Source organism: Solanum tuberosum, unplaced genomic scaffold (assembly GCF_000226075.1).
Source record: "Solanum tuberosum cultivar DM 1-3 516 R44 unplaced genomic scaffold, SolTub_3.0 scf00517, whole genome shotgun sequence".
NCBI classification, from domain to species: domain Eukaryota; kingdom Viridiplantae; phylum Streptophyta; class Magnoliopsida; order Solanales; family Solanaceae; genus Solanum; species Solanum tuberosum.
In genome coordinates this window covers 129,047-151,986 of record NW_006239435.1, presented here as the reverse complement: position 1 = coordinate 151,986, position 22,940 = coordinate 129,047, and the positions used below count along the sequence as shown (strand labels likewise).

Here is a 22,940-nt window from a genome sequence, read left to right as displayed (position 1 = left end):
AATACATAATAAGCATATACATTTAATTATGTGTATTTAAATTTCATACGTTATATCCAAAAACATGTATCTCGAATACATAATAAGCATATACATTTAATTATGTGTATTTAAATTTCATACGTTATATCCAAAAACATGTATCTCGAATACATAATAAGCATATACATTTAATTATGTGTATTTAAATTTCATACGTTATATCCAAAAACATGTATCTCGAATACATAATAAGCATATACATTTAATTATGTGTATTTAAATTTCATACGTTATATCCAAAAACATGTATCTCGAATACATAATAAGCATATACATTTAATTATGTGTATTTAAATTTCATACGTTATATCCAAAAACATGTATCTCGAATACATAATAAGCATATACATTTAATTATGTGTATTTAAATTTCATACGTTATATCCAAAAACATGTATCTCGAATACATAATAAGCATATACATTTAATTATGTGTATTTAAATTTCATACGTTATATCCAAAAACATGTATCTCGAATACATAATAAGCATATACATTTAATTATGTGTATCTAAATATGAAATGTAGTTGAATCACATGAATTTAGGAACAAATCACGACTGTAGAGTATCTATTGTATCATTAATATCATCGTGTTGTTAAAAATCATGTATCCGAAATTTAATGGTGGATACATATACATGGTCAGACACCCCATTACTAAAAATACAACTCATATCTTAATTAAGATTACTACTTATTGGATACACATGTTTCAAGGGCTATATCAAAGTAATATTGGTACTACCAAATCCATGTCACGGTAACCAAAGAAAGTCTTAGAAGAACACCAGCAAACAAAAACTCTCTACAATACTCTCTTTGATCCTTTTGTGTTGTGGCATAGCATAATCAAAACTAAGATCCATTTCTTCCGGAGACAAACAATCAAGACCCAGTCTGAATTAAAGTTTTCTCTGTAGCAGTTACTTTGATTTGATCTAGTTATAAATGAACAATACAGAATAATATTTGGGTTCAGGAGAATTTGTCGGCCATGGTAATGATATCTTGAGAAGAAGAGAGTAGATTAGCTATTGTTGGAATGAAATTGTACGATGAAATTCCTGAATCATAAAGGAGGAGACATAATTGAGTGATAAATATGGGAGGGGAGAATTAAGAGATAGTGGTTGATTTGGAGTGAAAGAGTTAATTAAGCAGATAATTAATCAATCCTAGTTTTAAGGAATGTGGGTATCTAATAATCTAATTGTATCTTCAAATAATATATTAATATATGGTACAAATTATTAAAAGTGGTAATATATGTAATTGTTTGAAAGTAAAGATAATATTAGTATATATAATAGTGATGTATGTCTAATAAGGTAGTTTATCCATCATATTATTGTGAACTCTGTAAGAGCCTATGGGCTAGAGACACTAAATAAGACTGACACAGTTAGAATTGTTGGGCCGAAAATTTTGGAAAGTTTATTTGAGATTCACGTCCAATTGTCATTTGGTTAAAAAAGATTAGGAATTAGAAAAAAAACAGTTTTAGCATATTGTGAAGAAACAATTTAGCATGTGAGTCGAGTCAACTGTCAAGTACTTTATTCATTTTTATTTGACTCATTTTTGATAGACTCATATTCGACTCGACTCGCTCATTTGCCACTCCTAGTTGTTACTTTTCATTGTAATTCAAGAATTTAAGTGTTGCTGTTGTAATTTAGCTATCTTATTATATAATGTTTGAGTATTTGTGTTGAGAATTCAAATTTGTTTCATTGGTGCTTTCATTGAGAGTCGAGCTTAAGTTATATATATATATATATAATAAAAATAATGCTAAATGAGTTTGTTAGATTTATTATTGATGGTAAATTGATGATTGAAGTTTGTTATTATGATATATGAAACTTGTGTTTCGAACTTGAGCTTATTTGAAGAAGATTTGGGTGTTGAATGATTGAAACTCATAAAAAGTTTTTGTCAAAAAAAATAAAATAATCCAGTCACACATCATTGAAATTTAAACCAATTTTCATAGGAAAATTATATGAAATAACAAACTATTAATTCAAATTTAATGCTATAGCTATAGTTTATTTTCTTTGTAATTCGCAGCAAACATCCCATTTTTTTAGCATCTGATTCGGTATATGTTAAAGAATGACAAAAGTCCCACATCGGTGGTTAAAGAGATGGGTGGACTCCTTATAAGGCTTGGGCAATCCTCCTCCCCTTTGAGCTAGCTTTTGGGGTGTGTGTTAGGCCTAAGACCTAATTTAACATGGTATCAGAGCAGGACCCGTGAGGTGGGGTGTTAAAGAATGACAAAAGTCCCACATCAGTGGTTAAAGAGATGGGTGGACTCCTTATAAGGCTTGGCAATCCTCCCCCCTTTGAGCTAGCTTTTGGGGTGTGAGTTAGGCCTAAGACCTAATTTAACAGTATACAATTAGCCATTTTCGGTATACAAACCCATTCGGTATACAAATGTATAAAATGCGTTTGTGTTTGTATAAACGAGAGAAAAGTGTATATACAAATACAAATACATATATTTTCGTCCTATACACTTATAATTATACAAATACAGATTTTTCCCTGCCCTAGTTCTCTTTTTGTCTTTTCTCTCTTTCTTCGCTTTTATACAAACACATATTACACAAATTACAATGTATAATTTGTGTTGTATAAAAGCGAGAGAGAGAGATTTGCATATAGATTTCACATATACACTTATACAAAGAACACGTACATATACAAATTACAACAAACGTTTTATATACAAAATATCCAATTGTATAAATGAATTTATACAAAACTGAACAATTTGTATATAAATTGGATGTATCTAGCGAATTATACAAATCACAAGCTCAATAGCAAACATAAAATTATATTTGTATGTTATAGTTATAGTTTGCATAAATTGCGCTCCATATCAAATTTTTATGTTTGCTATATGTTAAAGTTGCTCCTTATACGCACTTCAATAAAAGTCAAATGCTTATTTTCAACTTCAATTCATATATGAATGTTCAATCAAAACCCTTGATAAAGAATCTAGTTATTCAAATATTGTTCAAGAACATAACATATAATTTCATAACGAAAAGTAAAACAATGTTAGCCGAATATCAACATTTTTTTAAAAAAAATAAATAAAATACTTAAATTGAGACGGAGGAAATAACTTCCAATACTCTCCAGTTTCCAGCTCCCCCCAAATATAAGCTCATGCATAAGTACAAAATGTTAAATATAGGATATATTTCACGTAGACAATCTAGCTTGATATATAAGTATATATTTACTGAAAAATAAAACAAATGAAGGCACCAAAATTTTCAGTCAATTTAATGTGTGTTCATTAATTATATACTTTAATCGTATTTAATTTGTTTAATAAAAACTATGTAATATGTATACATAAATATAGCTTGAAAATTTTAGTTTTCAACCAAAAGATTCAAAAGTTTCTTTATTATTTTAAACCATAAGACCAGATAAACAAATCGATATAATGACTTATCGCTAATAAAGTACTAAATATAAACTTCTATTACCCAGTGATCCCATTATGTTAAAATTCCTCTGTTTTTTAAACTTACAAAAGCAACTGCAGTCATATACACATAAACATTTGGTATAATCAATTCAACTTCTTTGCTGTGGCACTAGGACTGATCTCTTAACATATCTACTCCAAAACCAGTGCTTCTCCCACACTTGATGCATCGAATTTAAGGCGACGCCTTTGGTCTCAGGCATGAACATCACAATAAACACGGTCATAACAAAAATCCAACCAGCAAAGTACAAGAAAGCACCATACTTGAAGTGACAGAGCATGGCTAAGAATGTTTGAGACAACACGAATGTGGTAGCAAAGTTCACGGCCACACTTATGCTCTGCCCCGTTGATCGAATGTTCATTGGAAATATTTCACTTGGAATGAGCCAACTTAGAGGACTCCATGACCAACCAAAACCAGCAGCATAGGTGCACATCAGGACTAGTATTAAGGCAGCATATTGTTTGCTAATGTGTTTGCTTCCGTTTTCACCTATAGAAGCTGCAAGTGTAGAAGCAATTGCTACCTTCACGAAGATTAAACGAAATAAGTAATTAGCATAATAATTGAAGCTAGATATACAAACTAATCTATTTTATTTTTCTAGTTACATGTTGTAAGTCAATTTAACTTGCATTTAGATTGCACAAAACATGAACTCATTAACCAGTCATCACTCAAGTTTTAACTTCGATATTTGGGTGCATATAGCTAGTTGTCTCAGTTAGCTATTAGCTAAACATGTACCTGGCAGACGAGCATTTGTACTCCACCCTGTATGAAGAGAAATCTCCGTCCAAATCGATCAACAATGCAAGTAGATACAAGGATAGAACCAACGTTTACTACTCCAAGAATAATAGCACCAAGTAGAGCTGAGTTATTTCCTAAACCCACCGATCGAAAAAGGACAGGTGCATAGAATGCAATGATATTAATCCCACTCATTTGCTGGAAAAATGGTATGGCAATGGACATAACCAAATGAGGTCTATGTTGTCTCTTAAAGATTGTCACAAAAGGCTCTTCCTTTGAAGCTCTTGCAACTTCACAAGACTTAATAAGATCAGCTAACTCTGCTTCAATTTCAGTGTTGTTATTGGCTCCACGAACTTTTGCTAGAGATTGCTTTGCCTGCTCGATTTTTCCTCGCTCAACTAGGCTGCTTGGTGTGTCGGATATGACAAGTGCACCTGTGCCGAAGGGTTTGGTCACAAAAATGAACAAAAATTATGGAAGATCACTTCAAAGATATAAAGCACAGGGCTGGCTCAAAGGCAAGGTATTTGAAGCCTTGAACTTTAGGCCTAACAAAATAAAGGTCGCGTAGTAAATTGCTAGGTGATTTCTTTTCATCTGCCTAAGCTTTAGTTTGTATTATTGTAATCATTACTTGTGCGATATAGTTGAGGTGGTTTGCAAATTGAACCTGACAGCAATATTATGTAAAGGAAAAAATGAGAAGTGCACCTATGGTCATTGTCACGGCTGGGACTATGGCCAGGCCGAGGGAAAGGCGCCATCCCCAGCTGAGCTTAGAGGTGCCATAGTTTATGCAATTTGCTATAAGAACACCAAGGCCTATGAAGAATTGGAAGCCTGTGCTGAATGCACCACGCCATTTTGACGGTGCCATTTCTGACAGGTATACGGGAGTAGCCTTCAAATACATGCACAAATATCATGATGAAATACAAATGCAGAAAGTCAATTTGATCTATGTCCTGTAAAAGGAATTTAACGGTAATAATGACTGGTGATATACATAATTCTCACACTATTAGTATAATATTACTAAACTCTATGTTTTGTTACCTGGTTAGTAAAGCCGACACCAAAGCCTAATAAAATGCGACCCAAAATGAGCATAAAAATATTTTGAGAAGCACCATTGATGAGTGCACCAGCAAAGAAAGTGCAGCCTCCTACTACCATTATGTTTCTTCGTCCTATGGCTGTCGTGAGGCGACCAGCCGCGAGAGATGCAACCAAGCCAGCAATGTAGAGTGATGACGTGAAGGCTGTTAAAACTTCACTGTCGTATACACAATACACATTTGTTTCAGCACCACCAGATGCTGCCTTCTTCAGTATTGATGGGAAGAATTTTTCAAGGAATGGCTTCATTGTTGTCACTCCACCTGATGTACAAATTAAATTGATTAAATCTCTGTGACAATAAGTTGCACAACATAGACATTCCAATGGTTAGAGTTAATTTCTCGTATGTGACTAATCATAACTTTTTATATATACTAGGCAAAATTTAGAGATCATATAGTTTAACTCATATACACCATCAATGTAAGAAATTCTTTACACTATCAGGTAACTCGAAAAATATTTACATGTAAATTAAACCTCTTTAAAATGTGGGACTTGTCATCTTGAAAATAAGACAGGTTACCTGTTACTACTTACAACAGGTAAAAGTAACCTGATGGTGTACATGAGTCTTTATTGTAAAACAAAAAGAGTTTTTCAGTGCCCAATTAATTCTTCTCATATCCTACGATTGCCAGCTGTTTCAGCGTCAATAACTGGAATTCAATCTAATATAATGGAAAACGAAAAAACAAACAAGCATACTTAACCTGAAATTCCAATATCAAATCCGAAAATGAGGCCACCTGATGCAGCAACAATGCTAGTGATGACAACAGCAGATGTTATCTTCCCATTAAAGCGGTTATCGCTATCTTGTCCATCATCAGCCATGCCACCAATTTCCATTTTCCCTTCTCAATTGTCAGCTACTTGAAGAGATCTAAAACGAAGTTTTATTTTTCAACATTAGTCTATATATAGAGTAGCTTGAAGTTGAAGACCAATTAATAGAGTATAGAAACAGAACATGTGACACCCCCAGAAAAAAAATAGTTACAAGTCTAGACGTTTAAAACTTTGTTATAAATGGATATGATTAAGGAATTTTTGGTGAGCTTTAGCTGTAAAACTTCCTCTTCTGTCAACTCAATGTTAGCTTGTACATAGTACACAGTAGAAAAAGAGAAGGGTAGGTAAGAGGAGTACAGTCATAATTTTAAGAGGCATATTTATGTACACATTTTTAATTATTGAGATGTTTATTTGTGATTTTTCATTAGCTATAAGAATTATGCAAAGTAATCCTATTATAACATCAGTACTTATCAAACATGATATAAGTTTTTTAAAAATTACTTTTTGGCACTAAGAGATTAAATAGTTACCTTCAACATTACATTGTATACACTCTAGTACAGAAACCAGACAAGCGCCCTAACAATACAACAATACTAGTACCAGTAAAATTAAATTGTGGACTTTCTTATTAAACTACTTACTTCACAACCACTCAGTAACAAAGGTTATTCATTTCTATACAAAGACACCTAACGTATCAGGGATTATATAGCTTGCCTTGATGGAGGTTCATCTTATGAGTAGGTAGACATGGATCAATTGATGATAAACTACGAAAGATGAAGTGCATTGTAGGCCTTGATTTTGGATTTTCAAGCAAACACGAGCTTGCTAGTTTGATGAAAAAAACCAAAACCTCTTTTACTTCATCTTCAGGATATGGAAGGCGTTCATCTAGCAAATCACTAAACTGCACATGATCTTTAGTTGATGAATTTACTAGTGAAGTAATGTATTCACCAAGATGCTTTCCTTTGATTATCTCCAATGCTAATACTCCAAAGCTATAGACATCACACATTTCTGTAACCTTCATTGTATATGCAAGCTCTGAAACAATACAATTCATAAAAAAGTATTAACATTTTAAATGTGTAAATGAAATAAAAACCATATAGAATTTGGGGCTATAGTACACAAAGTTTAGAAAAAAGGATATAGAATTGGACCTTACCTGGTGCAACATAGCCATATGTGCCTGCAAGCACAGTGCAATTGGATGATTCTGGTTTGAGAAGCTTAGCTATGCCAAAATCTGAAACATGAGCTTCATACTCGGAATCAAGCAAAACATTACTGCTTGATATGTCTCGATGAACAATCGGTGGTGAACAGTCCTGGTGCATGTAAGATAAAGCAAAAGCAACACCTTTGATGATATTCACCCTTTTAAACCAATCCAATTTCTTTGACTCAACTTCATTGCTCAAAATACTAAACAAACTCCCCCTCTCCACATACTCATAAACCAAGAATGAGTGTTGTTTATTCGAACAATACCCATAGAGATTCACAATGTTCCGGTGCTTAATCCCAGTCAATGCCATTACTTCATTCATGAAGCTTTTGGGATGTGTGTTCTCAAATGAAGAATGAAGTCTCTTCACAGCTATATTCCCTAATGATGGAAGGTTTACCTTGTAAACACTTCCATGCCCTCCTTGCCCTATGCAAAATGTTGCACTAAACTCCTCTGTGGCGTTTAAGATATCCCTGTACAATGTCTTTCCATCTAACATGGATATCGAAAGCCAACCATCATCCTGTATTTCAATGTCTCTAACTCTCCTTTTATGACACATAAAGAGGACACCAATGAAAGCAAAGAGTAGTACTAGTGCTCCCATAATAGGAAGCACAATGATGAGGATGAGTTTATGTCCCTTCACTGTAGAAGATAGTTTACAAGGCTTATATCCTGTAACATTGCCGCAAAGACCTTTATTACCCTCCAATGAGGCACTGATAAAAGCTTTATTATTAGGGATTGGACCTTCCAACTCATTGTATGACAATACGACATCCTGCAAACCAGTCGAACTTTCAAATCCTTCAGGTATGCGGCCAGAGAGTTCATTGTGGGAAAGATTTAGGTTTACCAAAACCTTCAAATTGGCTAGATGAGGGGGTATTTCTCCAACAAGAAAATTATGACTCAAATCAAGTACATTAAGATGAGTTACCCTCTCTATCTCAATTGGAATTTTCTGACCAAATTTGTTGTTGCTCAGGTTCAAGTGAAACAGATGCAGATAATTTCCTATAAACGTTGGGATCGGCCCATTCAATCTGTTGTCTGATAGATCTAGGGACTCTAACTTTGTCAGTGACCCAAGTTCCTCAGGTATATTGCCTGAAATATTGTTGTTTTGCACAGAAAGCTTAACCAGAGAGGTTAATTTTCCAAATTCCTTTGGAATCTGTCCAATCAAATGATTCGATGAAAGATCAAGTCCTAGAAGCCCTTTGACATTTCCAATCTCTGGCGGTATGCTACCACTAATGTTATTTCTGGCTACGCGCAAATTAATCAACTTTTTGCATTTTCCCCAGTTGCTGTTGAGTTCACCGTGAAAATTATTATCACTCAAATCAATGAACTGAAGCTCTGAATAGATGCCAAAAGCTTCAAACAAATTCCCAGTGAAACTGTTGTTATTAAAGCGAACCCATTTGAAACTCGAACACTTGCTCAAGCTACTTGGTATCAGTCCTGTCAGTTTGTTATTAGACACTGTGAAGTTCTCAAGTTTTCCACCTTGGCAAAGCTGCTCTGGCAAATGGCCTGAGAACTCATTTTCACTCATTATCATTGCTCTCAAGTTATCCAAATACGCAAGCTCTTTTAGAATGGAACCTGAAAATTTGTTGGCTCGGAGTACTAGATATTGCAAGTTTCTCAAATTGCCAAATGAAGCAGGAATTGAACCAGTAAGTTGATTACTTGATAAGTCCAGAAAAGTGAGGTTTTTTAGATTCTCCAACTCACTAGGAATTGTACCAGTAAGTTGATTATTGAATAAATGCAGATCAGTGAGGTTTTTCAGGTTCCCCAAATCACTCGGAATGGGACCAGAAAGTTTGTTTGTATAAAGGTACAAAGTTTTAAGCTTAGTCAAGTCACCTATTTCTCGAGGAATATGACCTGTTAACTGGTTACTATTAAGATCAACGCCAACAAGATTGACTAGTTTCCCTATTTCTGTGGGAATGGAACCAGTAAGTTGATTACGGGATAATGCTAGATTAGTGAGGTTTATCAGGTTTCCCCATTCAGTAGGAATTGAACCAATAAGTTGATTATCGGCTAAATCCAAAGCAGTGAGGCTCTTCATGTTCCCCAATTCACTAGGAAGGAAACCAGAAAGGTGGTTAGTGAAAAGGTACAGAGTTTTGAGCTCAACTAAGTCACCAATTGTTTTCGGAATTTGATCAGAAAGATTGTTCGTCCATAAATTTAAATTCTCAAGTGACTTCATCTTTCCTATTTCAGCAGGAATGGGACCAGAAAGTTGGTTAGTATGAAGGTGCAGAGTCTTGAGCAAAGTTAAGTCACCTATTTCCGAAGGAATACGACCTGTTAACTGGTTTGTACCAAGATCAGCTTCAACAAGATTAACAAGTTTCCCTATTTCTACAGGAATGGAGCCAGAAAGGTGATTCACAGAAAGATACAAAAAAGACAATTTCTTCAAATCCCCCAATGAAGCAGGAATTGAACCACTAAGAAAGTTAGTACTCAAAGTTAACTCAGTAAGAGACCTTAGGTGACCTATTTCTCCAGGAATGGAACCATTTAAATGGTTGTCAAATATGTGGAGGGTCTCAAGATTTGTTAGTGAGCTGATTTGTGGTGGGATTGTGCCCGATATCTGATTGATGGACAAGTCAAGATAGACAAGATTAGTGAGCTTACCAATTTCTGGTGGGATGGTGCCAGAGAGCTGGTTGATGCTAAGATCAAGGTATTCAAGAAAAGGGAGAGATGAGAACGGAAAAGCATATAGTGTGCCAATGACACCAGCATTTGTAATTTTTAACATATTAACCCTACCATTAAAGCATATAACTCCATACCAGTCCCTACATGCATCAGAATTTCCCGCTCGGATTCTTGAAGAATTCTTGGCACCAGCAGAATTTAGTGTCCATGAAGCCAATAAGGAATTATTTTGGTTTCGGAAAGTTGCTTTCCATTTGAGGAGAGCAGCTGATTCCTCAGTGGAAGCAAAAGTAATAGTGAAGATAGTGAAAAGCTGAAGGAAAGAAAATATTCTGGGAACCATCTTGAATGCTAAAAGGTTTCAGTTGTTTGTTTTGGTTATTCATGAACTTGTGCAAGGTATAATTAGATGAAAACATGGTTGCTGCTTACATTTCAAACCAATTGACCAAGCTTACAGTTTTTTTTTTTAATTGAAATTTGACCCAATTGGGCAGATTTTATATATGTAAAGTACTAAACTTGTTCACAAAAAAAAGAAAAAACGTCTGACCAGCCCAAAAGTGGCTGGACAATAAATTAAACAACAAAAATAAAATAAAATAAAATAAGACAACTAGCATATCATCAGAATAAACGTCTGACCAAGCTTACAGTTGTTGAAATAGTAGACAAAATATCATCATCGCGGTCCCAAGAAGAAGGTGTCAAAAGTCTGTTCCTTGATGTAACATATAATCTGAAGATTTGTCAAATTACCAATGCTGGGAGAAAGAGGACCATACAGATTCTGGCTGGGTGACCCTCTGCATAAAACAGAACGAAAAAAAATCAAACTTTTGAATTCCAAAGACAGAAAAAAATTTCACCTTTGCAAGAAACACTTAAAAAGCCAATTGTTGACACTCAATTTTGGTCTGATATTTTCAAAATATTTTTTTTTATAATTTTAAATAAATTTATCGATAACTATCCTTTTTATCAAAATTTAAGATTTTTTTATTAGTTAATTTTAAACTTGCATTTTTATATGTCATTAGTTACGTTTATTATATTTTTTAATATTGATTTTATTAGTTATATTTGTTAATATTCATTTTGATATTTTGCACAATTAAAAAATTCATTCAAATATAAATAATTTTTCGTATACGACTATTTTATTAACTAGTGATTTCGGCCCATTAATTTTATATAATGATATTATATTATAGGTGATTTTTGATTTTCTATTTAACCTATTTCTTAGTCATTAAGAAGGGAGGAATTTCCAAAAAAAAAACTTCATTTTTTCCTCTCCCATTTTTCCTCCCTTAGCCTCCAGCCCTCCACCACCAAATATCCCTTCCAAATCCACCGGAACATCGACCCAAAACCCCCCAAACTTTTTCTCCCTTTTCCGGTCTCCTCCACCCAACCAAACGCTAGAACCCAAAGACAAACCACCATCTCTTTCACCCATTTTTTCTAGTCAACCAAACGACTAGTTCAACACTCATTTTCGATTGAAAAATCAGACCAGAAATCCTGTTGGAATTACAAATAGTGTACGAGTGAATGAAATATTTGATGCAAAAGATACACCATCAAGGGAAAGAAGAAAACAGACACAAACAAGGTCTTCATGTTTGGCCTTGGTTTCATCGAAGAAAACTAACCCTTTTATCTGGTCTGAAGATGATAAAAGGGTTATACTATCTGGGCTAAAGAGCTACTTCTGTATTGGGCCAGCCAGAAGCCCAATTTGGATAAAAGGCCCAAGAAATAAAGATTTTACATATAGCTGAAAAGTATATAAATAGATAGGGAATAAAATTTGTTATAGATAAACCAATTAAGATTGTACAGCTGGAATGGTAGTTACAATATAAGGTTCTATTCTTTTCTTTAGTTGTGTATAAATATAAGAACAAATTGTATTCTGCACATTTTTCGATCAATACACAAATTTTTTAAATTCTTGTCTATTTCATGGTATCAGAGCAGTTTTAATCATAAAGTCTATTCTCATCTTCTTCAATCTATCACCTTCTTCAACAACAATGACTAACTCTGTCGAGAATTCTGGAACAACACTTGAAAATAGTAGTACTAATCTGGGTGGTAATGATACTATTACTCCAGGGATTGATTCCAATCACCCTTATTTTCTCACTCATTCAGATGCTCCTGGTATGAACCTCATCAATAACACCTTTGATGGGAAATGATGTCAAGCATGGAAGAGATCTGTTCTCATTGCTCTTTCAGCAAAGAACAAGTTAGGTTTCATCACAGGTGCTCAGTCTACACCTGCTGCTGGTTCACCAGATCTGCAACCATGAAGTAGATGCAATGATATGGTCACTTCATGGTTGCTCAACTCCCTCTCCAGAGAAATTGCTGATAGTGTGATCTACTCTAGATCTGCTAGAGAACTTTGGATTAGCTTGGAGCATCGATTTGGGCAGTCCAATGGTGCGAAACTATTTCACCTGCAAAAGGAGCTAAGCAGGTTAGTTCAAGGTACTAGTAACATTGCAGGTTATTTTACTAAGCTTAAAAGACTCTGGGATGAGCTAGACTCTTTGAATTCCAACATCAAGTGTTCTTGTGTATGTGTGTGTGAAGAAAAACAGAAAATGGAAAAATTTCTGGAAGATGAGAAACTTATTCAGTTTCTGATGGGTCTTAATGACAACTATGGTCAGGCTAGAGGAACCATTCTTATGATGAATCCACTACCTGATATCAATGTTGCATATTCACTGCTTTTACAAGATGAAAATCAGAAAGAGACATACATGAGTTCTCTCATGCCATCTGATTCATCATCTTTCATGGTGAATAGCATGAATCAGTATAGAGGAAGACAGTCCTAACAATTCACAGGTAACAATTTCAGGTCTGGAAATTCATATCCCAAACCACCTAACAACTCACCAGCACCACAGAAATCTTAGAAACATTTTCAGAAATTCAAAGGAAAAAGGGAAAAATATGATCCTAATGCAAATTGTTCACACTGTGATAAGAATGGACATTTGAAGATTAATTGTTTCAGGTTGATAGGATTTCCAGAAGACTTCCAGTTCACACATGAGAAGGGCAACCATAGTCAAATAAGGGAAAATGGAGCTACAACAATGAAGGAGGCAGAGCCAATACTCATACCTTCTCTCAACATTTTAACAAGGAGCAGCTCAATTTCTTACATCAGGCTTTAACACAAATGAAAATGGAAGAAAACACCAGCACTTCAAATGAAAATGGAAGAGAACAAGTCAATTCTAATGCAGTTGCTGGTACAATTATAAAGTATTTTGGTTTTTGTTTTTCTGTGTTCAATTCCAAAACTTGGATTATAGATTCAGGTGCCTCGAAATATATGTGTTTTGATCCTTCATCCTTCTTAATTTTATCACCTCTTAGAGTTCCTCTAAACATCAATCTTCCTAACTCAGATTCTATTGTTGTAACTAATAGTGGTGCTGTATCTTTATTTTCTGATTTAACACTGCATAATGTCCTCTATGTTCCTAGTTTCAAGTATAGCTTACTATCCACTCATAAGTTGTGCTGTCAATTCAGCCTGTCAATCATTTTCAATTCTAATGAGTGTCTCCTGCAGGGCCCTTCTATGAAGAACCCACAAGTTTTTGGTGAAGCTAAGGAGGACCTCTACTTTCTTCAACCCAATCTTCAGAAGTCTTGTTTTAAGGCAACTGTATCTCCATCAGCCCAAAATGATTCTAGTGTTTCTTGTTATGCTTCACAGCCTTTTTCTATTTCCTTTCCTGTTTTTTCTAGTGTTATTTCTGATGTAAAGCTATGGCACATTAGGCTTGGGCATTTACCCTTTTCATCAATGAAAAATGTCAGTTTCATTCCTATTCCTTCTAGTCTTGATTGTTACTATGATATTTGTCCTCTAGCTAGGCAATCTAGACTTCCCTTTCCAATAAGTCATATTAAATCTAAATCTAAATTTGAGTTACTTCATGTTGATACTTGGGGCCCTTACAAAGTTTCTACTTACAATCATTATAATTACTTTCTCACCATAGTTGATGATTATAGCAGGGCTACTTGGACTTTTCTGTTGGCTACTAAAAGTAATTCCTTCACAACATTACAATCTTTCATAATAATGATGCAAAGACAGTTTGATGCAAAAGTCAAAATAATCAGATCAGATAATGCCCTTGAGCTAGGGAAAAGTACAACAGGTGTTAGTTTCTTTAGATCTCTAGGCATTGTTCACCAGACTTCTTGTGTTGCCTCACCTCAACAAAATGGTGTGGTCGGAAGGAAACACATACATCTTCTTGAAACTGCTAGAGCACTCATGTTTCAATCAAAGGTGCCTATGATTTATTGGGGGGAATGTATCTTAACTGCTACCTTTCTCATTAACAGGTTTCCATCGAAAGTTTTACATGGCAAGACTCTTTATGAATTAGTGTTTGGGACTGTTCCTTCTTACAAAATTTTAAGGTGTTTTGGCTGTTTATGCTATGCTAATACCTTGAGCCATGGGAGAAGTAAATTTGAGCCAAGAGCAAAAGGTCGTGTGTTTTTAGGATATCCTATCAATCAAAAAGGGTATAAACTTTTGGATTTGGATACAAAATAGATTTTCACCTCTAGAGATGTCCATTTCATTGAACATATGTTTCCTTTTGCTTCTAATCAGTCTGTTCCTCCTATTTTTACAGAATCTCCTTTTAATTTTAATCCATCACCCTCTCAATCTTTTCCTCAGGATCCTACTTCTTCATCTGTTTCCTCTTTGGATACAGAATTGGATACTCCTTCTCCCTCACTTACTCTGCCTACCAATTCATCATCTCCAGCACCTGTTTCTTCAACCCCTGCTCCTCCTCTCAGAAGGTCCACTAGAACTACTTTTGGAAAAGTTCCTTCTCATCTTAAAGATTACATCTGCAATTCTATTGTTTTTACTGATGTAACTCACTCTTGTTTTTCCTCCACTACTACACCTTCCTCTATTTCAGTCCATACTCTTTCTAACCCCAATCAAGCCACTCTTCAAAGTTGTTCTCACATTTTTGAACCCTCCAACTATGCTCAAGCTTGTTCATATCCTGGCTGGAAAAGTGCCATGGATGCTGAACTTGAAGCTCTACAATCCAATCAAACTTGGGATGTGGTTTCTTTACCTCAAGGTAGGAAAGCTTTACCTTGTAAGTGGGTTTACAAGGTTAAGCAACATGCTGATGGTAGTTTGGAAAGATTAAAGGCCAGACTGGTTGTGAGAGGTGATATACAACAACATGAGATAGATTTCACTGATACCTTTTCACCTGTGGTTAAAATGACCACCATTAGGTGTTTATTGGCTATTGCAGCCAAGAAAGATTGGGAAATTACTCAGTTTGATGTCAATAATGCCTTTTTACATGGAGATCTACAGGAGAGGTTTATATGAAGTTCCCTGTTGGATTAGATCCTCCTCAACCTAATTTGGTTTGCAAGCTCATAAAGTCTCTTTATGGCCTCAAACAAGCCTCTAGGCAATGGTATGCCAGGCTTGCAGGCGCTCTCAGTTTTAAGGGTTTTTCTGCCTCTCTTAATGATTATTCTTTGTTCTTTAAACAATCAGGTCCTTTCATCACTATTATTGCAGTTTATGTGGATGACATACTTATTACAGGAGATGATTTGCATGAAATTGCTGCTCTTAAGTTATTTCTACATAATCCACCCGAAACCACCTCCAAAACCCTCACAAACGACCTCTCCCAAACCACCAGCAAACCACCGTTTCAACCCCATTTTCTTCCAGCTCGGGCGAGGAGCTCCAAGCTCCGAGGAACCGGAGCTAAACATCACCAGACCCCTTCCCCCTTCTCGTTTTCAATTTTTTTTTTGTTTCGCAGGTCCAACGCGAACCAGCAGCTCTCACACGCTGCTATACCTCCGACGACACTCCGATCTACCAGCTCTCTTTCTCTAACCTTGTTTGCTGCTCCAAACTCCGACCGGCGTACCAGTAAGTCTTTAGCTCCGAGGGAAAGTAACAAAAACATCCAAATGACCCAAGCTTCGGCGGCACAATGAACCAGACGAACTCCAAGCTCTGAAACTCCATTCTTCATTTCACGTTTCCCCTCTACCAGATCTGAACAGAAATTTCATCAAAAAAGGTGATCTTCTTTTGCCTTTGTTTTCATTTGTTTCTTTTGAATATTCGTTGTTATATTTAGCTACTGCTTTGTGAGTGTTGATTGATTTTTATTATTTTGTTCGTTACTTTGTTCAATTTTTGGCCACTGTTATCTCCATTTTTATAATGTCTAAGTTGTTCGTAATTCTCTAGTAAAGTCTATTCACTGTTTCGTTTTGTTCGTACTCAGTCATATATTATTTTGTTATATTTCTGCTTTGCTCTCTTTATGATTGTTTGCAAATTATTTCCTCCATGACTAAATCATTTTTTTTTATTTACTTTGGGGTCTACTTTGGATTAATATGGTAGTGTTTAGTTACTCCCTCCGTCCCATTTTATATGAAGTACTTTGATTCGGCACGGAGTTTAAGAAAGAAATGAAGACTTTTAAAACTTGTGGTCCAAAATGAATGATAGAAATTTGTGTGGCTGTAAATCATTTCATTAAGGGTAAAATATATATTTTATAGTTAGATTGTTACTTTATATAGAAATGTGTCATTTTTTTTGGAATTGACTAAAAAGAAAAGTGAGTCATATAAATTGGGACATATGGAGTATTAATGTTCTGTTGCACTTTAAATTTGTCCATTTTGTTATTATTCATAGTTAGTAGCGTAGTTATGTTCCATTTTTATTTGACTTTAGTTTTCTTGTTACTTACATTTCATTTATTCATTTTGTATTTGTTGCTATGTCTAATTTATTACTATAATATTTTATTACAACTGTTTCGTTGTGTATTTTTTTATTATTATTTCTTTCATGGACACTTTCATATTTTTGAGTTGAGTGGGTTATATTGTTGCTCCATTTATTTACTGTTAATTTCACTTATTGATGTTCTTGTTTTGATTTTGTTAATAGTTACATTTTTATATTGATGTCATTAGTGGATTAATATTCAATTGGCCAATGAGAAAATCTCTCCGGCGGTTTTGGAGGCCTTTACATTGTAAAAAATGGAAATTTAATTTACGTTCATATATTTTGTTTGCTCAAAATGGCCAATGAAAAAATTTCTCCGTTGATTTTCGAGGCCTTCCCAATGTTAAAAGACGGAAATTTAGTTTTTAAGTTAATAATGTTGTATGTTAAAATGGTCGATAAAGAAATTACCGTCGATTTCCAAGGCCTCCTATGTTAATAAGACGGGTTTATATTTTTAAGTTATTATTTAATTAACGGTCGATAAAGAAATTACCGTCGATTTCCAAGGCCTCCCATTTTAATAAGACGGATTTTTATTTCTAAGTTATTATTTATTTCATTTATTTATATTCGTATTTATTTACCGCTAACACTTTTACTAAGTGTCTTTACAGGTACTCCGAAGTCGCTTCTCATCGAAACCATTCGAATAAAATTCAAATACTATATTTATTATTATGTATATTGTTGATAGACAAATATTAGGTCGTTTCTCATATTACTTGTTTAATTTATTACTTGTGTATATTGCATGTTTGTTATATTTGTATATTATTTTTACCTCAATTTGAAAAAAATGAATTCAGTCGGGACCCACAGTTGTGGATTTCGAAGGATGTCTAACACCTTCCTTTCGAAATAACTTGAACCTCTTACCTAAAATCTTAGTTTCGTAGATCACTTAATGGTTTCCTAGTTTTTTTCCTAAAATTAGGTGACGACTCCTTTAAAATTCATTTATTCTTAAAATTATTTTAAAATTGACTTAATTGATTATTTTTCGAATCGTCACGATGTTTTTTCCTATTTGAATAGAATAGGGATGTAAACACCAATAACCAAAATTTCCCTTTTTCTGACATTTTCTGGCTCCAGAGGAATACTACTTAGCAAAACTCTGATTCTAAACTTCTTTAAATTTGCTTCGATTCGAAATGACTGCCATGGCCTATTTTTACAAAGTGCACAAGAAACTCACAGAAATTTATTTCACTAGTAACTCAAGCGAAATATCTCCAGTATTTTACAAGGTGCATGTTTATTGATGTTTGTTTCATACAACATTCTTTTTTCTTTTTTTTTTTGGGCAAATTTTTGGTTTTTATTTATTCAAAGTGTTGGGATTTGGGCATTTTTTCCGTTCGTATGTGGATAAATACAAGTCAAAGGTTTGACTAGATCACTTTTATCTATAAGCTCAATATTATGGTGCATTTGTAAAACTTTCTTTTAGGTCTTATTTTGAGAAAATCACAAGAGTTAGAGATCAGCTGTATAGACAGAATAGTGAGAGGACAGATTTTTGCACAAGCCATAGTAGTCAATTTCAAATTGCGATTCCTACTTCGTTTCTTATTCGATTGAGCTAATTTTTGGACACCTTGTTCCTTTCAACTTGATCTTTGATTGGAAACTGAGAGAGGTGATTTGGAGTCCTGTAGCTCCAGATTTTAGCTCGTGAACAGTAGTTGCAGGTTTGATGTTTATGCTCCTTTTATTTCTCTAGTTTTTGGTGCTATCTTATAGTTGTGTTGCTCATTGTTTGATACTTTGTTGGCCATTTTGGAGAAAACTTTTGTAACTCTTGTTGATCATAATGGAACTTTGACCTTGTGGTTTTTACTCTTCACACCGAAGAGGTTTTTCACGTTAAACTTTGGTGTTAAACTTTGGTGTCTTGTGTGTTGATTTATTTTCTTGCTTGGTTGATTTGTTTGCTGCCCAAACTGTTTTGTTCTTGCATTATTGTCTTATCTTGGTTCAAATAGAAGGGAAAGTTTTGACTTGAGTTTTTTTTCGTTATCGCCCTGTCGTGCACATTTATTTTGTGCTTGCCTTTCCCAACACAAAGTTCAGTACATAACTCATTTGGGCCTATTACCCAAATCCAATATACAAAATTAAAAACAAGAAAGATCAGTCCAGCCAGGACAAGCCCTCTGCTTTCTTTCTATATACACGTCCCTAAAGTTTAGATTTACATACGTCATTCTTTCACATGCATTGCAGTGTGAATCATCTTTTAGAAGTATTCACGGGTTGAGATTGTTTATGAACTAAACGAAGTATGCAAAGAATTTCCTTGAAATCAGTATTTAGCAAACGTGAAACTTGTTTTCATTACTTTTTGGCTCAATAAACATTAACCATCTATATTATACACTTTAAACAACAAACCAGATAAGCACCCTGACAATACAACAATACTACTCTCAGTAATAATTTTGTCGTGGACCTTTTCATCAAAATAACTTACTTCACAACCACTTAGTGTCAAAGGTTATTCATTTTCATACAAAGACACCTTATATATATATATATATCAGGGATTACAAAGATCACTTTACATGAGTAGGTGGACGTGCATCCATTGATGATAACCTATGACAGATGAAGTGCATTGTTGGCCTTGATTTTGGAATTTCAACCAAACAAGAGCTTGCTAGCTTGATGATTAAAACCAAAACATCCTTTACTTCATCTTCAGGATATAGAAGGCGTTCATCTAGCAAATCACTAAGCTGCACATGATCTATAGTCGATGAATTTGCTAGCACAGTAATATATTCCCCTAGATGCTTTCCTTTGATTATCTCCAATGCTAATACTCCAAAGCTGTAGACATCACACATTTCCGTAACCTTCATTGTATAGGCAAGCTCTGAAACAATACAATTTCCAAAAATGGTATAACAATTTAGATGTGTAAATGAGATAAAAACAGTATAGAGTGTTTGGCTATAGTTCACGAAGTCTGAATAAAATAGAAATTAAATTTAGACCTTACCAGGTGCAACATAGCCATATGTTCCTGCAAGTGCAGTGCAATTGGATGAGTTTGGTTTGAGAAGCTTCGCTATGCCAAAATCTGAAACACGAGCTTCATACTCAGAATCAACCAAAACATTACTGCTTGATATGTCTCGATGAACAACTGGCGGTGAGCAATCGTGGTGCATGTAAGATAAAGCAAAAGCAACACCTTTGATGATATTCACCCTTTTAAGCCAATCCAATTTCTTGGACTCAACTTCATTGCTCAGAATACTCGACAAACTCCCCCTCTCCACATACTCGTAAACCAAGAGCGAGTGTTGTGCTTTTGAACAATAGCCGTAGAGGTTCACAATGTTCCGGTGCTTAATCCCAGTCAATGCCCTTACTTCATTTATGAAGCTTTTGGGATGTGTATTCTGAAATGAAGAATGAAGTCTCTTCACAGCTATATCTCCTAATAATGGAAGGTTTACCTTGTAAACACTTCCATGTCCTCCTTGCCCAATGCAAAATTTTGCATCAAACTCCTCAGTGGCATTTAAGATATCCCTGTACAATGCCTTTCCATCTAACATGGATATCGAAAGCCAACCATCACCATCCCTTCTTTCAACGTCTTTAACTCTCCTTCTTTTATTAAACATAAAGAGAACACCAATGAAAACACAGAGCAGTACTAGTGCTCCCATAACAGGAAGTACAGTGATGAGGATGAGTTTACGTCCCTTTGCTATTGAGTGCTTTTTCACCACAGAAGATGGCTTTTTGCAGGGCTGGAATCCTGTTACATTGCCGCAAAGACCTTTATTACCTTCTAACGAAGCATTCATAAAAGCTTTATTATTAGGGATTGGACCTTCCAAATCATTGTATGACAATACAACATCCAGCAAACCAGTCAAACTTTCAAGTTCTTTAGGAATGCGCCCAGATAGACCATTGTGGGAAAGATTCAAGTTTGACAAGTCCAGCAAACTGGCTAGCTCAGCAGGTATTTCTCCATCAAGAAGATTATGGCTCAAATCAAGTAAAGTAAGATGAGTTATCCTCCCTATCTCCTTTGGAATCTTCTGTCCAAACTTGTTGTTGCTCAGATTCAACTGAAACAACCGCACAAAATCTCCTATCCACGTTGGGATTGATCCATTCAATCTGTTGTCTGATAAATCAAGGGACTCTAACTTTGTCAGTGACCCAAGTTCCTCATATATATTGCCAGAAATATTGTTGTTTTGCACAGAAAGCCTTACCAGAGAAGTTAATCTTCCAAATTCCTTTGGAATCTGCCCAAGCAAATGATTCGATGAAAGATCAAGTCCAAGAAGCCCTTGGACGTTTCCAATCTCTGGTGGTATGCTACCACTAATGTTATTTCTGGCTACACGCAGATCAATCAAATTTTCGCATTTCCCCCAGTTGCTGCTGAGCTCACCATGAAAATTATTGTCGCTCAAATCAATGAACTGAAGCTCTGGATAGATTCCAAAAGCTTCGGATAAGTTTCCAATGAAACTGTTGTTATTAAAGCGAACCCATTTAAAACTCGAGCAGTTGCTCAAGCTTCTTGGTATTGGCCCTGTCAGCTTGTTGCTAGTCACCGTGAACCTCTCAAGTTTCCCACCTTGACAAAGATGCTCAGGCAAATGGCCTGAAAGCTGATTTTTAGTCATTGTTAGAACTCGCAAGTTATCCAAATATGCAAGTTCTTTTGGAATGGAACCAGATAGTTTGTTGGTATGGAGATGCAGTGTCTGCAAGTTTCTCAAATTGCCAAATGTAGTAGGAACTGAACCAGTAAGTTGATTTTCGGATAAAACCAGATCATTGAGGTTATTCAGATTCCCCAACTCACTAGGAATGGGACCAGAAAGATTGTTTCTCTGGAACAGTAAATCCACAAGTGACCTCATCTTCCCTATTTCTGCAGGAATGGGACCAGACAATTCATTGGAAAAAGCATAGAATATTTTTGCATTAATCAAGTTGCCTATTTCCGGAGGAATATGACCTGTTAACTTGTTTGTATCAAGATCAACTTCAACAAGATTGACAAGTTTCCCTATTTCTGTTGGAATGGGGCCAGAAAGTTGGTTAGAATAAAGGTACAAAATTTTGAGCTTGGTTAATTCACCTAAATGTTTTGGAATTGAACCAGAAAGATTGTTTCTCTGTAAGCTTAAACTCTCAAGTGACTTCATCTTCCCTATTTCAATAGGAATGGAGCCAGCCAATTCATTGGAGAAAGCATAGAACAATTTTGCATTAATCAAGTTGCCTATTTCCGGAGGAATATGACCTGTTAACTGGTTCGTATCAAGAGCAACTTCAACAAGATTGACAAGTTTCCCTATTTCTGCCGGAATGGGACCAGAAAGGTTGTTCATGCTAAGATCAACATATTCAAGAAAAAGTAGAGATGAAAATGGAAAATCATGGAGTGTACCAATGACACCAGAATTTGAAATATTCAACTTGTTTATCCGACCATTAAAGCAATTAGCTCCATACCAGTCCCTGCATGGATCATGGCTGGAAGAATTCTTGGCAGCAGCAGGATGACTTAGTGTCCAAGAAGCGAATAAGGAATTATTCTGGTTTTGGAAAGTTGCTTTCCATTTTAGAAGAGCAGCTGCTTCCTCAATGGAAGCAAAAGTAATTGTGAAGTGATATAAGAGAGGCAGGAGATAAAATACTCTGGGAACCATGTCGAAGGCTAACGGATTGTTTTGGTTGTGAAGAACTTGTGCAGGATAAAGTTCTTTATATATTTGTAATGAATCATTTAATGTCTTGCTGAGTCAATTACATTTAATGTCTCACTACTCATGGAAGTAAATACAATGGAAAAGGTGGTTG

General features: G+C 35.0%; 1 protein-coding gene across 7 annotated transcripts; it reads right to left on the bottom strand.

The window, feature by feature from the left end:
• Positions 1-3,535: 3,535 nt before the first annotated feature.
• Positions 3,536-22,940, bottom strand: LOC102605503 (sugar transport protein 5). Of its 7 annotated transcripts, none has more exons than XM_015304160.1 (6): positions 7,222-7,310; positions 6,171-6,343; positions 5,392-5,717; positions 5,047-5,236; positions 4,324-4,769; positions 3,536-4,102 (listed from the first exon to the last, which is right to left on the bottom strand). In XM_015304160.1, exons 2-6 carry the CDS (start codon positions 6,307-6,309, stop codon positions 3,659-3,661), a joined length of 1,545 nt encoding a protein of 514 aa, XP_015159646.1. In that variant the 5' UTR covers positions 6,310-6,343; positions 7,222-7,310; the 3' UTR covers positions 3,536-3,658. The 7 variants fall into 7 exon arrangements, with proteins under 7 accessions (XP_015159646.1, XP_006364847.1, XP_015159643.1 ...); XM_006364785.2 differs by lacking the exon at positions 7,222-7,310 and adding an exon at positions 6,979-7,061 and having other exon boundaries at positions 3,537-4,102; XM_015304157.1 differs by lacking the exons at positions 3,536-4,102; positions 4,324-4,769; positions 5,047-5,236; positions 5,392-5,717 and adding an exon at positions 7,436-10,652 and having other exon boundaries at positions 6,251-6,343; positions 6,979-7,311.